Raw genomic sequence first — 14,295 nt, 5'->3', positions numbered from 1 at the left:
CTGGGTTACTTCTTGCCCCTTCTTCAGGTAATTAAGTAGCCCAGAAATGTTGTGTTATATGGTGAAGAAGTTACCATCCATACACTCGTCCTGTATATTCACCTACTTCTAAGTGCTTCTGAAAAACTGTTCCACAACCGTATAGATCGAAATGTGCTGTGAAAATAGGTATCATTTAGGATTTTGCTACATGTCTAAACCTGCAATGGCATGTTGGGGTGTTACCTCTCTGCATTAAGATGTCATGTTGGAATGTTGAGGTGTTTCCTTTCTTCAATTTGGATGTCATGTTGATGTGTTCCATTTCTTCATTTAGATGTCATGATGTCATGCCAAGGTGTTATGATGTCATATTGAGGTGTTAACTGTCTTTAGATGTCATGATATCATGCTGAGGTGCTACCTTTTTGCATTTAGATGTCATGTTGAGGTGTAACCTTTCTTCATTTAGATGTCATGATGTCATGTTGAAGTGTTACCTTTCTTCACATAGATGTCATGACGTCATGCTAAGCTGTTACCTTTATTTCGTTTAGATGTCATGATGTCATGTTGAGGTGTTACCATTGTTCATTTAGAAGCCGTGTTGTGAATCATGCTGTCAGACAATAGATCACTGAAGCCACTCTACAGGATCTGTCTCTTGAAGACAAAGATGGATGAGGTGAAATGCAGCTTAAGAACAGTTTGCCAATATGACAATGTCCATGTGTGTGTATGTTAGGCTGCTTGCACTAGCCCACACTTAAGCTGGTCTTACAGAGCTAGCTCACTGAGATACCATGAGACATGACTATCCTGCTCATACACATTATACTGACTCTGAGCCGACCAGGTCTTGTTGTACTCATTAATGCCAAGCACCAGGCAGGGACCAACAAGTACCATATTTTTAATGTCTTTTGGTATGACATGGAATCATACCCGCACCCTTTTGCTCTCCTTGGGTATGCTCTAACCACTACAACATGGAGGCAGTCTTTGAAGGCAGGGACAAGACATGGAAAGATGCATGTGATGATTCTAATCACCTGTATCCTGCAAATCATCCAGGAAGAACTCTCCGTAGATTTGCCAGTAGGCTCTACGAGGAACATCATACAGGAGGCGCCACTCTGGAGATGCTTGCGGAAACAGAACGGAATGGGAGACAACTCCATATGAGAAAACAAACACAAGGAGGATTGTCATAAATGAAGCAGTATCATCAACCTGAAACACAAAACAGAAACAGTTTTAAGGACGACAGCACCTTCAAACAATGCTCTGACATAACATCCTATTGTCAAGGTTTGCTATTCAACCAATCACAAAAACATAAAAATAGTAATGAATCAATTAATCAAATAACGGAAAGTGAAGTTTTATGTTGCTTTTAGCAATATTCCAACAATATCACGACTGGGGACAACAGGAATGTGCTTCACACATGGCACTCACATGGGGTAATTAACTCGGATCTTTGGTGTGATGAAAAGCAAAAGCAAAGAGTGAGTTTATTTTCAGTGCTTTTAGTGATATTCCAACAATATCATAACAGAAAACACCAGAAATGGGCTTCACACATTGCATCCATGAGGGGAATCGAACCCTGTTGAAAAGACTTATATCATTGCACAAGAATTGTATGCCAACATTACAAAGGAACAGGCAGATTACTGTGTAGCCGGCATGAAGCCTTACATTAACAAGACTTGCCAAACAATACTCGATGCTTGCAGGTATGCAAAGTTTACTCGTCAATTACTCGTAAACTAACAACAGTGTAATGAGTGATCGCTATAACCACCGGGCTACCCCACCTACCCGTAAAGCAAGGAAGTATACTCATAAAATCCCTACCATTCTCTGTATCATGGTAAGCATTGGCCCCGTTTTCTTCCTCACAACAAACATCTGCAGCAGTCTCATAGCAAACAGGAAGATATCGATGTTGAGGATGACCCTACGAATCAGGTAGCACGTCTCTCCTGGTTGCAGAACAAGCACCATGCCCACCATCAGGAGAACAATTGTTAGGAGGTCCAGTTTGTTCCAACCTTGACGGAAATACTCTGCAAGCTTCCTCTTTAAAGACCGTTCAGGAACATCAAATACCTGATAAAAATCAGAGGAAATAAGCGCCAACATCTGTGTACGTGGCACATGTGGAAGATACCCATAATGCTCTTGGTGATACCATACTGCAGTTGTTCTCAGTTATCTGACTTCCTCCCTTAGACTGGACCCACCACACATACACCATCCTCTGTAACAATCTCACCTGTCAGACTTCCTCCCTTAGACTGGACCCACCACACATACACCATCCTCTGTAACAATCTCACCTGTCAGACTTCCTCCCTTAGACTGGACCCACCACACATACACCATCCTCTGTAACAATCTCACCTGTCAGACTTCCTCCCTTAGACTGGACCCACCACACATACACCATCCTCTGTAACAATCTCACCTGTCAGACTTCCTCCCTTAGACTGGACCCACCACACATACACCATCCTCTGTAACAATCTCACCTGTCAGACTTCCTCCCTTAGACTGGACCCACCACACATACACCATCCTCTGTAACAATCTCACCTGTCAGACTTCCTCCCTTAGACTGGACCCACCACACATACACCATCCTCTGTAACAATCTCACCTGTCAGACTTCCTCCCTTAGACTGGACCCACCACACATACACCATCCTCTGTAACAATCTCACCTGTCAGACTTCCTCCCTTAGACTGGACCCACCACACATACACCATCCTCTGTAACAATCTCACCTGTCAGACTTCCTCCCTTAGACTGGACCCACCACACATACACCATCCTCTGTAACAATCTCACCTGTCAGACTTCCTCTCCTAGACTGGACCCCATCCCTCCACACCACCCTTTTTAACAAGCTTAGGTCTTCTCACCTGTCTGACTTCCTCTCCAAGATTGGACCCATCCCCAACACACACACATACCACCCTTTTTAACAAGCTCTGGTCTTCTCACCTGTCTGACTTCCTCTCCAAAATTGGACCCATCCCCAACACACACACATACCACCCTTTTTAACAAGCTCTGGTCTTCTCACCTGTCTGACTTCCTCCCCTAAGAAAGTTGCTACCCATGCACACAGGACCCCTTGTAATGGTGTGAATTTTTCCTGCAGATCCACCAGCAGCACATAACTAAATAGCAACAGAAATATAATGAACATCACCTGAAACAAAACGGACAACTCTGTTTATGAATAGTGGTAATAAGAACATTATCTGTATGTTTCACAGATACAGAATTTTGGGGATCATAAATCTGTGTACTCCACTCACAAAGTTAACGAGTTCAGCACAGACATATAACTTCATGGTACAGAAACAATGTCAAATACCATTCACCAACAAAATGGCTTCTAAAAGTGATATAGCTGAAGTGTGATCAAGCAATATCTCATAGGAAATATCACTTCAGGTAAATTCAGTCACAATATTATGCAAAACATTGTGACATCACCAGTTACAACGATGTCACAGTGCCATGACATCACTAATCTCTCTGCCATTAGAGCTGGTTAGTTGTACTTCTAACAACTGGGGTGAGGCCAATTTCTGGTGTCCCCCACCATAACATTGTTAGAGCATTGCTAAACGTGACATAAAACCAATATCTCTCACTCTTGCTCTTGAATAAATGAGGCTGATACAACAGATGGATCAGTGTACTCACCAGGTTAAGGGTATACTTGACAACAGGAGCTGTGTAGAACAGCTCAACCTTCTCGCAGGGGAATTTGCGTTTCTTCTTCTCATCTGGATCTAAGGAAAACCTGCCAAAAAATATGTAGACACTCGACAGCCAATCATGACTATGCATCAACTGTTATATATGATATTACATGAAACACAACAGTCTTTAATCTTGATTTATAAACACACCTTTGAAGAACAGTCTAATGCCACTCAGGGGAAGTCTATTACACTATCAAGCTATGCTATTAGCCATGGGAAAGGTCATTTTCAACACACACTTCCAGATTCTCAAATCTACATGCTCGACGGTCAGATTAAAATTAGGACATATATATGAAAATATTAATTAATTCATAAAATAAACGCAGAATTTCAATTGGATGATAAATTATGTCACTTGTGAACCTAAATTTATTTGTGGGAAGGTAAGTTTTGGTCAGGGTTGGCATATTTTACACTTAACCTGCCCTGTGGTCTGGCTGAATTTTTTTGGAGTTTCATACCCTGCTATTAGACATTGCATGTACATAAGATTCTAAGATGCTTCAGTGAAAGATCAAAGGCACTGACAATACTTTAACAGACGATAATGTGCACTTTTTGCATTACGTCACAATGTGTTGATGTCACTACGCCATTCCAATCTGACCCCTCGTAATCGAATTTTTTTGCATTACGTCACAATGTAACCGACTTCACGATGGATGTCAGTTGCCATCGCCTCATACAGCCTCCCACAGTTAACTGCTTTGTCGCATCCCGTTTCTTGGTTTGCAGTTGCATCACACAGCTAACATCACTGGTGGAAACATAACGTTTATGTTTTCCGAAGGATAAAATGACTCATAGTTCGACTCAAAATTTTACAGCGACACGGTAATGTTTGCAATGTTTACATTCCCACAATGCAATCGTGGAATGTCGCATGACTAGTCAGCTTCAGCTGAATGTACTGATCTAAACTTTCGTTGGTAGTAGAAATGAGACGGTTATATTGCCTTTTATGGTTTAAGAGAATCACAAATGCAATTAAAATGATCTAGAAAAGATATTTCACCCGAACATAAACCGTCACCGAACTGTTCATCATTTGTTTTTCTAGTAACGTTTGTCTTACCATAGGGAGCTGACATGTCAAAAGAACAGCACATCAGTTAGCCCTGCGCAAGCGTCCTCGTGCTTTAATTATAATAGTTCAGGGCGAAAGTGTGCTTTATTACACTATACATGGTGGTAGAACGAACTGTATTTCTTAAATGATGCAGTACAAAATGAGAAATTAATGGCTACAAACAACCTTTCCAGTATAAGCATCAACACTAGAATCCAATCTGGGCTAAAACGTAACAGCCCCGAACTGCTGATTCTGTTAGCTGTCATTTGACACAATTTGGTGTAGATACTGTCTTTGCTACAAATTGTGTTCGAGAAACAAAATGATCATTCTGTACCAACCCTTTCCTGTCTTTCCTGCTGATCTGGAAGAGAATGAGGGAAGCTCCCGGAATGAGTCCTATCAACAAGGTGAGCTGTAATATAAAGAAAACAAACCCCAGATAAAAGATTCTGTGTATCTCTATCAATGTATGTATTTTCTGGGGAAGAATGACAGAGTGAGTTTGGTTGTGCAGCATTTTTGACAAAATTCCAGCAATATCACAGTGAGGGACACCAGAAATGGGCTTCAAATTTTGTACCCAGAAGGAACACTGATGGACTAACAACATGATCCAAAATATTACCATATACATAGTTATTTGTGACAATATGGGTTAGAACTGAACTTCAGTAAAACATGCTTAGGAGATCAAGGTCACTGACTTAGTTGATGCCATTGTATCAAAACTGTGTTGAATTATGCTCAAGATGTAAATCACTCAATGGTCCGGTCTAGATTCAATTATTGTATATCAAGATATGTATCTGATTATACAGCTTGAAAATTGCGGAGTGCAGCATTAAACAACAAACAAATTATATATATACATAACAATAATGATATGTTGTGTACTCTGTATGAATATTACTTCACATACTTTTTTGAAAGATGACTTTGATGCATTGATCCCCCCAAACCAGATCTTGTCTAGGAGTGACTTGCATGCTTGCTGGGCTATGAAGCTGCGACTCTGCAGTTGTACTGCTAGCTGCAGACACGACTTGCACCCCCACCACTTGGTCCTCCGTAGCAGCAGATTGTAGCTTTCCTCTTCATCCACCTCATAACACTTCCTCAACATCTCCACTGCTAAGCCATCAAATTCTCTAAAAATGATATTAAAAGGTCCAGACACAAATCAGTCAACCACAGTCATAACTTCAGCAGACTAACAAAGTCCAGACATGAATCAGTCAACCACAGTCATAACTTCGGCAGACTAACTAAGTCCAGACACGAGTCAGTCAACCATAGTTGTAACTTTGGCAGACATATGGGAATTAAAAAGTCCAGACACAAATCAGTCAACCACAGTCTTAACTCAGGCAGACTACAAAAGTCCACACGCGAGTCAGTCAACTGTAGTCATAATTTTAACAGGCAAATGGAAATTAAAATGTCCACTTATATAGTCAAAACTTTGACAGACAAATGAGAATTAAAAGGTCCAGACACTAGCTGGTCTGCTGAAGTCGTAACTTTGACAGATGACTGTGTATCTATCTTCCTGCTGGAACTGAGCAATTTCTTCGTCACTGAGCAGTGACACCTTTTCTCACCTCAAGGCAACACAAACATTATTAGGTTCTTGAAAAGGACTGAACACAATTCTTTGACAGATTTAGGTGTGATGGCATGAAATCAAAATGTGTAGCTTGTTAAATTCTATTTCAAAACTTCAACACACACGTAAGAGGGAGCTGCTTTCATATCAAGGACAAAATTGAAATTAAAGCATTCATAAAAATGGAAAAGTTGGTGGAGGTCGATCCTATTTCTTGACAACACTTTGACAACTGTGAAACTGGTGTTGGTGGCGAGTTCATGGAATATACACACTCTCAAACTTGAGTTTGACAACATGTTTTGTCAAACTTCAGTTTGCCATGTGAAGGCTGCTTTACTGCAACCCACTGTGTTCAAATGAGAATGATGGTGGAACAGCGCCAGCCATATCCTGACAAGGAGAGGTGTGTGCCCGTGCTGTTCTACCAGCCGTTTGTCAACCTTTGGTGTGAATAGTGAAAATACAACAATGTTATATGATAGTTTCTTAAACAAATTTTTCTATGACTGATCACAAAGCATCAGATTTCAGATCCTGTTGGGTACAACATGTGAACTATGTGTCTTATTTATGTTTTGTGCACTCATCCCTATTTCAAGTTATTTAATCATTCATCATTCCTGTTTGAACCCAAACAGACTGTATTAAACCAACTATGACGTGGGATTTCAGGACATGACCTTAAGCTTTTTAACAGTTCATCTCTACATCTGTTGCACTGGATGTATCACTGTGTGACTGTCAGGGTTTGGGTTTACGATATGAACTGTATGCGGAATACCAACCCAGAATTGTGGCGTAATACTGTTTCAGTGTCCCAATTATCTTCCTTCTCAGCCAGAGCACGCAGTATTGCTTCCCCAACTAAAGCAGTTGCTATTTTGTCCTGCAAAAAAAAACATCGTCAAACACAATACCTCCTCTACAAGAGCACCTGCTGTTTTGTCCTGCAAACAAACATTGTCACACACAATGTCTCCTCTACCAGAGCACCTGCTGTTTTGTCCTGCAAACAAACATTGTCAAACACAATACCTCCTCTACAAGAGCACCTGCTGTTTTGTCCTGCAAACAAACATTGTCACACACAATGTCTCCTCTACCAGAGCACCTGCTGTTTTGTCCTGCAAACAAACATTGTCACATGGAAGGTCAATAAAATGATACCACCTTTCCGACCCATGTAAATGTCATCATGTCCCACAAACATACACTTTCTCACACTGACAATGACGGACCTGAGATTACAGTCCATCTTTAGTAATAACATACCCACAACTGCTATAAGAACTCTCACAAGAAAAATGCATTCCTATGTACAATGCACCCTCACAAATGGGAGTTATGACATCGTATCCCATGACTGTGCAGGAAGTCAGAAATACAGGTTGATGATTACCTCACTCCACTTCCACAACATCATTGCAAGCTTCTGCTTGTTGGTCAACAGCGCCCACAGGAACATCTCCTGAAGCGGGGGCAGACATGAGCGGAAGTCTTGTGGCTCTGGGAGAAAGATGAAGATAATCAAGCTAAGTGACAATAATTCCATATAAAAACAAAACTGGACATATTGTGTTGTTAAGAGGTTCAACCTGATCCTGATTTCTCCAAACAAACTTAAAGGTCACAAAACAAAACTTTGCACATTCTGATACCTTTCGGTATGCACTTACCGAAACAAATCATCAAAAATGCCAATTCAGCCTTCAAAGTTGCAAAAAATGCGATGATCAAATGATTCACTAAATTTCCCCCAGCGCTGGGGGAAAAAGTGGTTTCAACAATTATACTGCGCTGTGCCCATACGTATGCCAAGTGAATAGATTTGCGGAGCTTGAAAAAGTATGCCTGCCCAGAGTATGAGGTCATGAGCAGTTGTCCAATCTTGGTTGTGTACACAAACAAGCAAATAATCTATTCATTGCATAAAAAAACTTGTTGATTGTGGTAAGCAGCCTCTGTCTCAGCGAAAGCTCAATGTCTGGTTTATTGACACCTATATGTCTGCATGCCTGTCTGCCAAGAACAATATGCAATACACAGCTTCAATCATGGACCACATGCAATTTAAACTTAACAGAGGTTATATGCCACAAGCAAAATAAACTGATTTATGACTCGTGCACCCGAGTCCTGTCTCTGCCACATTATGTACTTAGGCAGGTGATACTTGTCCACATGACATGTTTTTATGTCTGTGGGTTGGAAACAAACTACATCAATTTTTCTCAGATGACTGGATCTAATGGAAACTGGTGTAAACTCTTGTCAGATTCAAGTCCTGCTTTGTACTTGGACGAATGACAGTTTCCAGCCACGCAGTAGTTCACCATCTCTACAGAGATGTTTTTTGATTGGATCAAACGCAAATTCAGAGAACATGTATTTACAAAGCCCAATATCTCTATATACATTCTTTATGGATAACAACTTCTTCTAATGTATATGATTTTGTCTGAATATGAATCCATACTGAAACAACGCATCAAGTACAATAAAAGAAGTTGTTATCCATAAAGAATCTTACTTTCGTGTGACTCGCCATACTTCTAAAATGCCCATCAAACAGATCATCTTTCTGTACACATGAGCTCTCAGCTAATCAGCAAATGAACCAGCCAATCGGAAGCCGTCGTTACACTTGAGTGCATACCCACCCGCTACGACTGGGGTCAGTCTCCCGAGGACTTCGTTCCGAGGGAAGTAAGCCCAAGTCCAAAATATTGCACTTTTGAATCGCAATTGAACACTTCTAATTTTGTTTATTTGTACTTTTTACAAGCAGCAATGTATATTACATGTCATGAATAAGTGACAATTGTGTTTTAATTATTTTTGATTTTTTGGTTGCATGTGACCTTTAAGTTTTTACTCAAATTTGAAACAGCTGAATTTTTAACTCAATTGCAGTTATATGATAAATAATCCACAACAACTTCAGTAATCTATCCACCAAACTCTAACTGTCTACTTTGTTTGAGTTTAATATTGATTTGTTTCAGTGTGGGAAATGCAGTTTCCTATGTTTTCTTAAATTTGAGTAAAATCTCATAGAAAAGTCAAAACTCAGACATACATTTGCTTCAAGAAATCAGGGCCTGTTCTTGCGGTGGCATCAAGAAAATTAGTCTAAGATATCAGCCAACTGAAGATACACTTCAATTATTTAACATGTTATTGTAGATACTTATCCATCATTTGTCAGCAGAGATGAAAATCTTATATCTGTCAGAAAATATGTAAATATGACAGCGTACTGAACTAAATATGGAGGATGTCAGCGTCTCTCACTGAAGGTGTCTTCAAGCACATGTTAAGAAAAAACGTAGAATACTCACCTGTGAAAACTCTGTTCATATCGGAGGGTGTGAGAACTGCTTGACACTGACAATGTCTACCTGTACAGGTGAGCGGGTAGCTAGGACCCAGAATATCTTGAAGGGCAGTTCGGACATCTGATACTGTATTTAGAGTATGGCGGTCAGTGAACTGAAACATAAGATTAATCATGTTCTTCATACAGTAAATCAATGAATCTAACAAGCAAGCATTCACATCACAAAAATGAAGTTCGATTAAAGCTGAAACTTTACGTAGAAATGCTGAGTTGATCACTATGCTGCATATTCCACCTATATCACATTTGGGAACACCAGATATGAGCTTCACACATTGCACCCATTTGGGGATAGAACCCTGGTCTTCAGCATGACAAGCGAACACCTTAACCACTAGATGAGCCCAACCACCCATCTATCATTACGAAGACGTAGAGTGGAATGGAATGGAGTAAAGTGTCCTCGATTTATTAAAAAAGAGACTCATTTGGTTCAAAGATATTTCTGATTTCAAGGATATCAAGGCACATATATGGTTGCATGGCTCACAAGTAGCATGAGAAAGACTTTATGTTGCTTCACAAGACAGATGATTGAGCACTCTAAACACTCAATGTTCAACAAATGCAAATGAAATAATGTCATGTCAACATGAACCATCTGGACAGTTGACAAACACTTAAGTAAAAAGGCTGTTGGCACTGACATTAAATAGTTTTGGAACAACCAGTGCCCTCAACTATTTATCATCAAAGGTTGTAGATTCACAATAATAAGTGGGAATGAAAAGTGTTTTTTCAGATGCTGACAATATGACTGTTTGAAAATTACTTACAAAAGATTTTCTTTCTTTGGCTTCTTTCAAATATTTTCTACATGGCCCCAGATGTTCGAACTGAAATGATGCAAAGACTGTTTCACCATACACAGTATCAAATTACAATGTAAGGTTCAAGCATCTTATGTCCTTCATTCTGTCACATACCTCAATGACGTTATGGTGAAATGTTCTGTGGTCTCACCCTGCTATACACCTGTACAATGCAATAATGAAATGTTCTATGATTCGTCTATATGATGTCATGGTGAGATTTCTGTAGTCTCACCCTGCTATACACCTGTAAAATTAAATAATGCAGTGTTCTATGATCCATCTGTGTGATGTCATGGTGAAATGTTCTGTGGTTTCACCCTGCTATACATCTGTACAATGCAATAATGAAGTGTTCTATGATCCGTCTATATGATGTCATGGTGAAATGTTCTGTGGTCTCACTCTGCTATACACCTGTACAATGCAATAATGAAGTGTTCTATGATTCATCTGTATGATGTCATGGTGAAATGTTCTGTGGTTTCACCCTGCTGTACACCCATACAATGCAATAATGAAGTGTTCTATGAATCATCTATATGATGTCATGGTGAAATGTTCTGTGGTTTCACCCTGCTATACACCTCTACAATGCAATAATATAGTGTTCTATGAATCATCTGTATGATGTCATGGTGAAATGTTCTGTGGTTTCACCCTGCTATACACCCATACAATGCAATAATGAAGTGTTCTATGAATCATCTGTATGATGTCATGGTGAAATGTTCTGTGGTTTCACCCTGCTATACACCCATACAATGCAATAATGAAGTGTTCTATGATCCAGCTGCTAATACAATTGCATCTCAAGGTATCATGTTCTAAGATCTCACCCTGTTATACAGCTGAATGATGTTATCCATGGTGAAATGCTGGTCTAGGTTGTCAAGGCCTTTCAAGATGGCCTCCACCACAGCTGCACTGCTGTTGAACATTGTCTCCAACAGGAAGTAAGTGTGAGGGTTGATCTGTGTTCCTGACAACCATGCATGCATTAATATAGTTAAACACTCTCACACTATAAAACATGACAGGGCCATCAATTGTTATACGAGTGAGTTTAACTTCACACATTGTGTCCATGTTGGGAACTGAACCAGGTCTTTGGTGTGGTAAGCGAACACCTTAACCACTAGGCTAACCCACAACCTCGCCTATACAGATATTTTTCTCAAACTGCCACAAATGTCAAGTAGGGGGACCTATACTACAGAATTTATAGGTAGTAAGAAGTGCCACAGCACTTGAGCTTTCTTAGATATCATTGTATAAAGGCTGAACGTGTTCAGAAAGAAAAATGATCAACATAGAAAAGATATGCAGGGACCAATCTATAGCTACAAATCAACAAAAAGTCAACAGTCAAAATCATAAACAACCACAACTACTTATCAAATTGGAGACAGCGCAGACACAACATATAAGAAGTTGTTATTCATAAATTTGTCAACTTTAAACTGCCAATCAAGAATTGTCAGCACTATGTAAACATACGCTTTGATTTTAACATCTCACACTGGGACATAATTGACAATATTATTGGTATAATTAATTGATAAATGTCCATTTACAGACTCTTGGAAATTTTAACTATAAATTGTATATTTAAATACTTATATTATATCATGTTATGCATCTCTCTTCCTCACTTTGACCATGTGTGGAAACGTGCTGTAAGCTAAGTTGAATCAAATTTTCCTGGCCTCTGACCACCCAACCTCTGCCCCCGCCATAGACACCTGTCAATCCTCTTGCTCGTGCAGCCGTCTCAGCTGATGACGTGACAACTTGTACTTGTCATTCTCGTCTTGGAGCTTGAGATAGGATAAGTATAGAAATATACAATTTATAGTTAAAATTTCCAAATTTTTTAACTTATCCTCTCTCATGTTATGCATTATCCCACAGTTGGCAGGAGGGCTGCAGATTACCCTCTGACACAATCGACAAGTGAAGGAGCATTTCACAAGGATGCCAGGAGACGCACCAACTCCCGATATGCTTCTCCATACTTGGGTTGCTTCAATAAACTCCTTGGCTTATCACGGCACAAAAACTCTAGGGGGTGGGCGTTCCCAAATTAATGTGGTTTTCAGCCGCAACTTTTGCTGGAGCGAAAGGACGCAGTTTGGCAAGTAGGCTTCACCGCCCCACAATTTGTCAAGTGACCCCAGTGATCTGGCACATCCCTGCTTCGGTACTAGCCCCTACAGACCCACGGAATTGCGAGAGCGTCTTGTTTCCAAGCCAATGGCTCCGGGATCGGAGACAGGAACAGGTGCAGCTGATGGTGGAATCTGGTGGCGAATAGGTCTACTGTCGGGTTCATCAATGGAAGACAAACAGTCCTGAACACCTCTGGATGCAACTTCCACTACGTTGGGGTTGGATGCTTCAGATGTGACAGAGAGTCTGCAATGACATTCTTGACACCTGGAATATAATTGGCCCGAACCAATATTTTGAGAGTCCACTAGGTCAAAGAATTGTTTCGTCCACCATAGAAGTTGAGGCAACACTCCCATCTGATTGATGTGCCACACGACTGCTGCGTTGTCAGATCGAACCATAAGGGACATCCCCTGTAGTTGTTCCTGCTAATGACTGATGGCCAAGATGGCCTTGAGAGACCACTGCCCTGCCGCTTGCTGATCGAGAAGGTGAGCTCCCCACCCGTGTAGAAACGCATCCATGTACAGGTGGTGAGATGGAACAAACAGCTCTAAACAAACTCCGCCGCAAACATCCACCACAGTAGATGAGAGAGAAGCTCCATGGGTAGCATGATCAATGCAGATGGAATGCCCCTCCTGATATGTGGAGCTAGAAACACTTGCAATGACCTCAGAGTTGAAGATGACCTCAGAGGGTTAAAACCTGAGCTGACGACACCAGACCCAAGAGTTCCGGCCACTGGCAGAGCGTCCTGGGTTGAGCTAATGCAAGGGGAATTAGTCGTTGCATCTTGCCGAACCACTCCCTTGGAACAAACAGTTTGTTGACCTCTGTGTTGAACACTGACCCGATGAACTGAAGGCATAGAGTAGGAATCAGTTCCGACTTCTGCTGATTAGCTGCATCATGAACTCCATGTGACGCAGAGTTAGTCTGGGCTTGAATGCAATCGTTGATGTACGATTCGAAGACTATCCCCTTGCGATGCAGAAAGCTGGTGATTGGCTTCGTCATCCGAGTGAATAGTCATGGGGCCGAAGAAATTCCAAACGGTAGCACCCGCCACTGATAGTGGGTGCCCTAGAAAACAAACCAAAGAAACTTGCAATGAGCTGGGAAGATCGGGATGTGCAGATATGCATCCTGCAGATCGAGACTGACCATTTAATCCCCCGGCTTGATGATTGTTCTTAAAAGGGCTACTGACACCATCCAGAGGTGGAGCCTGTAGATACCTCTTGTTGAATACTTTCATGTTGAAAATTAGCCTCAACTTGTCCGAATCCTTCTTCGGGAGTAGAAAAATTGCTGTGGTTCGCAAGACATCCAGTTGCTGAACTGGATATGTTCTGTGTTCTGGTAACTGGGATAAGGGAGGATTCCCCACAACCGGGAGTTGAAACCTTTGGACAGAGTGGTTAACACATAAGGGTCTTCCAGAATG

General features: G+C 40.9%; 1 protein-coding gene across 3 annotated transcripts in view; it reads right to left on the bottom strand.

The window, feature by feature from the left end:
• LOC137294333 (transient receptor potential cation channel subfamily M member 4-like) overlaps nt 1-14,295 on the bottom strand; it is a 45,353-nt gene that overhangs the window by 13,099 nt on the left and 17,959 nt on the right. For all 3 annotated transcript variants that reach the window (XM_067825334.1, XM_067825332.1, XM_067825333.1), the window contains exons 12-22: nt 11,510-11,652; nt 10,635-10,694; nt 9,800-9,950; nt 7,858-7,964; nt 7,244-7,344; nt 5,769-5,997; nt 5,188-5,261; nt 3,710-3,809; nt 3,078-3,206; nt 1,843-2,097; nt 1,032-1,212 (exon numbers count right to left, since the gene is read on the bottom strand). In XM_067825334.1, coding sequence (XP_067681435.1) covers nt 1,032-1,212; nt 1,843-2,097; nt 3,078-3,206; nt 3,710-3,809; nt 5,188-5,261; nt 5,769-5,997; nt 7,244-7,344; nt 7,858-7,964; nt 9,800-9,950; nt 10,635-10,694; nt 11,510-11,652 — 1,530 coding nt within the window. The remainder of the gene's footprint in view (nt 1-1,031; nt 1,213-1,842; nt 2,098-3,077; nt 3,207-3,709; nt 3,810-5,187; nt 5,262-5,768; nt 5,998-7,243; nt 7,345-7,857; nt 7,965-9,799; nt 9,951-10,634; nt 10,695-11,509; nt 11,653-14,295) is intronic.

Source organism: Haliotis asinina, chromosome 8 (assembly GCF_037392515.1).
Source record: "Haliotis asinina isolate JCU_RB_2024 chromosome 8, JCU_Hal_asi_v2, whole genome shotgun sequence".
Lineage (NCBI taxonomy): Eukaryota > Metazoa > Mollusca > Gastropoda > Lepetellida > Haliotidae > Haliotis > Haliotis asinina.
Note: the sequence above shows the minus strand (reverse complement) of the source record. Positions and strands in the feature narration are given on the sequence as shown.